Below are 7235 nucleotides of genomic sequence, written 5' to 3' on the forward strand. Positions count from 1 at the left end.
GCCTGTCATATCGCCGGAACGAAATGATTACACCGCGCCGGCGTCTTGCACTTTATGCCGTCACGTGGTCGACGCGGTTCCCTCTTGTTTCAAGCTGATCGTCCCACGCTGTCGGCTGGAATTTGTCGCCACACGGCCCACACGCGGTAAGCCCAATATTTCTCGCTGACAAAGAAAGAAATCACATGTAACCACAGACGATACGTAACGTCATCTTACTTCGCCAAGGTCGTCATTGTGCGGAAAATTTCGAGATCTCGGAAGAAATATATCTTCACAACATTGATGATGTTGATGTTTTGAAACTGCATTGCAATTACGTAATAATACTAATCGACGATAAATTGCTGCATGAGTGGAGAAATAGGCTTGTAATACGCGCGACACTACTGAATTCTGACTGCAACTATATATATTGACAAGTTGCAAACAATTGATAACTCTCGTTTATTTGTGCTTCGCGCTTTGTGACCATCCTATAACCACAGGGATCCTTCGAAAACTAGATATATCTATAAATAATACTCTTTTCTCATGTGTTGACTCCTTTCTTCGTTCTGTGCGTTCGTTACTCTTTACTGAGTTAAAAGATTTTTTTGGAATCGTCAGTGAAAACATCTTAATTATCCCAACAGGCACGCATTTTTGAACCGTAATTTCATAATTTCACATTGAAAAATCGTTTCCAATTAATCAATTATTTTCTTCCAAATGTAATGCAAGGAAAAGATCGAAAATCAGTTATACTTCAATTAACTAACTTTATATACGGAATTATAGACATACAGACATACGTAAAAATGTTTTTAATATTTATTTGCGAAAGACAACACAAAATTAAATATGATTTTAATTTGGTTTCACTTGAACAATTCTTAATCAGCACAAGATAATTATACATGTATTTGTCACTATCTGCACATCAAACCGATCGAGATTTTTAAGTCTGCCAAGTAAATATCAATTATCTAAAAAAAAACAAACAATTTGTTTTCGTCGCACTTGCACGCATCATGCGTCACGTTTGGGAATCGGAGAGGGTCTGTCGCTGCCCCTTCTACAGACTTCTTATAGGGTCCTTTGTTGCTTGCCGCCTACCGAGAGCTGTCCGGTCATCTGTGAATAGGTCGGAAAGCTTCAATTTCCAAGAGTCACGATACGAAAGAGCGGAGCAGAGAATCATATCCTTTAGAAAGATCTTTCTGGAAAAGATTCAATATTTTCTACAATTTCGCTAATATATATTCAGCGTACGATTGTACGATAGATAAGATTAAATAAAAAGTATAAATTTCTATGTTTATATGTATATTTGTTCGTTATTTGTGAATGTAAAAACATGAAAATGGATATTATTCTAATAATAAGACAGTGAAGTGTTTATACTTGCATAGTCATTTATATTAACATATTGAGCTTATCAACATCTATTTATCATAAAGCAAAAACAACAATTATGACACAGTGATAAAATATATATATATATATATATAGCGTGTTTCAAGTGTCAAGAGTCTGCCTAAAAAAAGAGAAATTATATCTTCTTTTAAAAATTTGAAAAAAATTTGAAAAAATATTCTAATATTTGTTATGATACTAAAAAGGAAATTTAGATTATAACACTAAGAAGGAAATTTTGGAATCGAAATTCTAATTTTGTTTTGAAAAAACAATTTATTCACGAGTGGATCATTACAATTCCAATCTTCCTTATGATATCATATTCCACGTACAGAGTATTTTTGATAATTTTTTTTAGATTTTTAAAAGTGGACATAATTTTTCATTTATTTAAAATTAAAAAATTGATTTTTCCATATTGCTAAATTTTTCTCACTAAAATTAATATTTTTATCTGAAAGTACAAAAAACATGCTAAAAAATGTATATCTATAAAAATTTTATATTTTGCAATTTTAACTACAAATGACAAAAAAAGAAATATTTTCTTTTCATGGTTTAATAATCTCTAATATCTTTGAGGTATACAGTACTTATTTTTTGACAACTGTCAACATTATACAATGCATTAATGTGCTTCATTAATATGCTTTCATGATTTAAAAAATTTCAATTAGTTATTTTTAGATGGATACATGCGCCATATATAAGTGAAATATATCAAGATATAAGTTTTACTTCAACGTGCCTTTGTTTCTCTTTAAATAGATAAAAATATTATATTATTGATATAATAAACAATAAAATATAGGAATTTTGTATGTTAGGAAATATTTTTTTAAAATGATAATTTTTTAAATAAAAATTTAAACACATAATTATACGAAAATAGTATCGAATAAAGAATTAGAAAAATATTTTATTCAAAGTAACATAACATGTCTATATTATACAAAATTAGAAAAATTACTACAACATTGTTTCTATAAATAATCAAATCCAGTGTTTGTTGCTTCGCATGTTATCATCTCATAATTTAAAAAAATAGCACAGCTAAATATTTTTTTCAAATTTTCATAGGCTCCTTTATTTTCTTCTCTGCATTTGGCGTGTTTTTAGCATTGTTTTTCTTCCTGATATTTTCAACCGTGAACACAAAATTGAAGATATCATCCGCTAAAAGAGTCGGTTCTTCAAATGCTGGGAAATGGCCCCCTCGTGGCAAATGATTAAATTGTATCAGATTAGTAAATTTATTGCCAAGGAGGCTTTTCGGTTCATAAGCTAGTTCATGAGGAAATGCCGCACACGCTACTGGCACATCAACAGGCAACCTAGAAATTGAACATACTCATCAATAGAAATAAAGCAAAAGCTGTTATTTTCTTTCGAATATGGAAAATTTAAAAAAAAATAGAATTGTAATTAGAAGAAAAACATACTCATCGATACCATTCGTCATAGAAGCTTTCGTAAATTGTTCGGCATAAAGTCGTACACTCGTAGTGAAAGAATTGGTAACCCAATAAAGCATGATATTATCTAAAAGTTCATCTAAAGTGAATTTTTCGAGGAGACCACCATCCGCTCGAAATCTGTACTCTGGATTCGTCCATGTACTAAACTTTTCCAAAATATATGCTGCTAACGCGACTGGTGAGGCTGCCACGGCAGTACCTTTAAAAATATATTTTCCAATTACTGTTTATAATTCTTTAAACTGGCAAACTCTCAAATCTCTCAAATCATATATATTAAAATGTTTTTAAATACAGAAATGATATATTTATGTTGGTGTAATCCAATCTAAGATTTTGTCTTTAATTTAATTTTTAATAATTTAATTGAATATAAAAATATTTACAATATTTACATATATATATATATGTATATATACATATATATATATATATATATATATATATATATATATATATATATCAAGTACCTATAGTATCTGGTTTACTAGCTTGTATATGCATGTATCCAGTTTCCTCAAGAAGTCGACCCGTGTGATATCCCAAAGGATACATTCTATTAGCATATTCACTCTCGACTACGAGCGATGGAATAAACGCACCGATGAATCTCCAGAGCGTATTGGACTTTACCTTACCCATACACATGTTCGAATGAGTACCAAGAACACTGAAAAAAATTGTCTTTTTCATACTTTGTATTTCTATGTATTGAATTATTTAGCAAGTCATCATCAATATGTAAAAAATACATACTTATTCGGGAAAAAAGTAGATAAATGCGTAATAATAGCGGCGCCCCAGTCTCCGCCCTGCGTGTAAAATTTATCATGACCGAGACGCAACATAAGATTTTTGAATATAACAGCCATCTGAAAAAACAAACGATTGACAGTGATTATTATGTATTATGTATTATTAGTTTTTGTCGATCTTAGAAGAAGCAACTAACGATCTCATAAATGTTCCGTGCGATCCGTGATTGTATTCTTTAATAAACAGTTTTTTATTAAACAGTATTATAATAAAATTACATATTCAACAAGAATTGTTACAATCAAGAATCTCTTCAATTCTTTTAATGATATTTAATATTAATTTAAAATTGTGAAACATCATGGAGATGTTATTAAACATCTTAGAAATGTTATCTTAGATGTGATGTATGCAGGATTTGAAATTTCGATTATCAGAATATAATGTATAACAATTGTTATTAAATACATTGTACATTTCTTATAATACTGTTTAATAAAAAACTGTTTACTATAAAGAATACCAAGACTCACTTAGAGAGCACCGATTGTTCGGAATATCTATGAAAGACCGTTAGCTCTTTGAAATTAACAAGTTCTTTTGTTTAAAATCTTGGCAGAAATTAAGTCCGAATTATTCTTTATATCACTCCGCTCTTTATTTCAAAACTCGCGTTCCATACTTGATTAAAATGAAGAGTTTGCCTTGCTGATAAGGGGCATGAATATTACGCCAAATAATTATTAGACATTTTTATATTAATAAAATTATTAGACATTTTTTCCGTAAACTTTACCTGCGGAGGACCCAATCCTTGTCGTACGGCCGCTTGTGAGAATCCATAACCCGGAAGCGAAGGTGCGATCACTTCAAACACAAAGTCTTTGTCGGGACGCGGTGTCGTTAACAGAGGAATAATTTTTTGGAATTCCACCACCGATCCTGGCCAACCGTGAAGAATTAACAGTGGCAAAATCTTTAATTTGGTTTGCGAAACGTTAGGTTTCACCCGATAGAAATGTATATCCAGACCTGTAGACATCAATTTATTCAATTATTACAATTTATTCAGCTTTATACTTTGAATCAAATTCAATTTCATTAGCTTATATAAATATTAAATAACAATTGTTTCTTTGAGGGAATCAAAGAAACTAATCATGTGATATATTTATATTTTGTATTCTGATATAAAAATAATGAAAATATATTTTCTTTGTATTTTCAATAAAGTATTCTCAATGTACTACAAATTATAAAACCGCTTGTTCTTTCGGTAAAGTACTCTAACGGAGCTTTTACGACGAGTTAAATTATCTGGGCCGGCTTTTATTATTTCCTACTAATAACAAAAAGGAAATAAAGAATGCTGAGAAAAAAGAAAAGTAAAGAGATGCCTTGTTTTGGAACAAGTCTTTCAACTATCGCAAAACAATCACGAGATTCGTTCAAAAGACTGCAGTCGATTAAAAAAAATTTTATTACCTTGTATATTGGTCATGTATTGAGGATACTTATTGAGCAACGCTTGTCGTTCAGTCCAGTTATAATTCGTGCTCCAATATTCAAGCACATCTTTCAAGTAAGTCGTATTCATGCCGTAAGTCCACGCAGCATCCTCCAATGGTTCTACCAATTCTCTTCTGTTTTTGAGCCGTTCATTTAGGTCATCAATTACCTTACTCAAGAAATTTTATTTTAGTCGAAAATAGTTCGAAAGAGAAACGCGTATCTTTTTTAATGTGATCTTTAGGAAATAAGAATTAAAAGTTGAAGCTGGATCTATAATGCTTAAATAATTTGTATATACTATATGTATATATATATATATATATAATGTATGTATTTTGTATTTGTAGTCATTTGGAACCGCGCGCCGAAATTTCATCGAACTTAAAAACGCAAAGAGCTAAACTATTGAAATAATATCATCAGATATTACAATTAAATTTTGATGTTTGATAGGCATTTATATTATAGGATACAAAAAAAGATGTTTTGAAAAACAGTCGAAAGTATGCTACAAAATACAAGTTTCGAACTTTAAAATATCTTTTTTTTTTCTTTACAATGATCTTTCATCGAAAAACTGTGCAATTTTGAATGTTTTAAAAATGTTCACTATTTATATATAAGATACTTTACTGCTTACTTTAATTGATTGCAAAGTGCAAATATTGCTGATAATTTATCATGAGTATATTCCGTATTGCGTTTATAATACTTGTAAGCATTATTTGTCTTTATTTAATATTTGACAAACGATAAGAATAAACTGATGTTTACAACGAATGTGAAAACGGACTTCTCGTATTTGATTATGTAATAATTCTTGCATATAACTTATAATAATTAATTTTCATTAACAGAAATTACAGTGCCGTTAATAAAAATTTCAGTAAGATGATATCAATGAGATAATAATATCAACTATAATGTATATAGTAACATAATAATACTGATAGCATCGTGTCTATATATAGCATATTATGCGATTAAGTGAGATAGCAACTACAAAGTACGTATTAGTCGTAAATATGTACCTGTTACGCAAATAATACTGTGAAATTGATATCTGTTAATAGTTAAAATGTTCTTTGTTTGTTACAATGTAATAATATCTTACATAATCGGTATATAAAGGCGTAGAGAATGCAACCTTGAAATCATTTTCCTTAACAGATAAATTACATCGTTTTTTTTTCAACTTACCGATTTTGACACTGCAATAGTAAAAGATCGTACTTCTTTCGAAGCTTCTTTATTTCTTTCTGGTCCCCAGAATGTCTCGGGCAAGTCCGGTACATTTACAGGATTAGTTCTGTGAACGATCGAATTGACGACGTTAAATCCTTATGATTGAGTTACATAGACTATCAATTAAGTATATATATATATATATATATATATTTATAAATCCAATACGAAAAAAGAAAAAATAAAGTCAAAGACGTTTTACTCTGTAAAAATATTTTGATGTAAGAGATGAGTAATTCGTAATTACAACTTACCGGAGTAAGAGAGCTATGCCAATGGCAAGAACGAAGATCACGGTTGTGGTCTTCCACATGATGCGTCCGTCTCTTGTGAAATAAAACGTACGACTAACGATAGTGCAGATAGCGCTGCAATCATTGTCGATAGAGATAGTAGGGGAAATAGAGATACGCATATCGATACTAAAAATTTGGAATTTGCTCTTTAAATAAAAAAGAAAAACGTTTTTTTACAAAAAGATTAGATTGAAATAGCCTCAAAAAATGATATCTAACCGATACTTCGCAAAATATCATCTTTGAGATTATTTCAAACCAATTTTGTAAATAAAGTCATTTCTTTTTTATCTAAATGGCAATTTCCAAACGATTTTTAGCGTATCGATACGCTATCATCTATCTCTAAAGGGAAATAATCGTCTATTTTGTTGTATTTATGTTTTATTCCCTCTATAATTTTTTAATTCAAGTATACCTCTAACATTAGATAACTTTGTTGCTTAAAATTTATATATACAAATATTTTTATTTTACATATCTTTTTCTTATATTATTTATTATAATTAATTTTCGTCTGACTTTTTTACTTATTCTTATTAGGTGT

General features: G+C 29.7%; 1 protein-coding gene across 1 annotated transcript; it reads right to left on the reverse strand.

Annotated features, from left to right (window-relative positions):
* Nucleotides 1–2282: 2282 nt before the first annotated feature.
* LOC105622353 (juvenile hormone epoxide hydrolase 1-like) lies at nt 2283–6705 on the reverse strand. Its single transcript, XM_012203772.1, has 8 exons — nt 6647–6705; nt 6348–6456; nt 5121–5313; nt 4432–4667; nt 3636–3751; nt 3350–3549; nt 2844–3078; nt 2283–2735 (listed from the first exon to the last, which is right to left on the reverse strand). The coding sequence occupies exons 1-8, from the start codon at nt 6703–6705 to the stop codon at nt 2468–2470; spliced, it is 1416 nt and encodes a 471-aa protein (XP_012059162.1). The 3' UTR covers nt 2283–2467.
* Nucleotides 6706–7235: the final 530 nt, after the last annotated feature.

Source organism: Atta cephalotes (genome assembly GCF_000143395.1).
Source record: "Atta cephalotes unplaced genomic scaffold scaffold00044, whole genome shotgun sequence".
In the NCBI taxonomy this organism is placed as follows: domain Eukaryota; kingdom Metazoa; phylum Arthropoda; class Insecta; order Hymenoptera; family Formicidae; genus Atta; species Atta cephalotes.

Bases quoted from the DNA above. Each gene is read 5' to 3' on its own strand.
- LOC105622353 (XM_012203772.1), bottom strand. From the start codon at position 6,705: ATGTGGAAGACCACAACCGTGATCTTCGTTCTTGCCATTGGCATAGCT. The intron at 3,079-3,349 runs GTACTTGATATA...ATATTTTTAAAG, and splicing joins TAGTAAACCAGATACTATAG to GTACTGCCGTGGCAGCCTCA. The intron at 2,736-2,843 runs GTATGTTTTTCT...TTCAATTTCTAG, and splicing joins ATGACGAATGGTATCGATGA to GTTGCCTGTTGATGTGCCAG.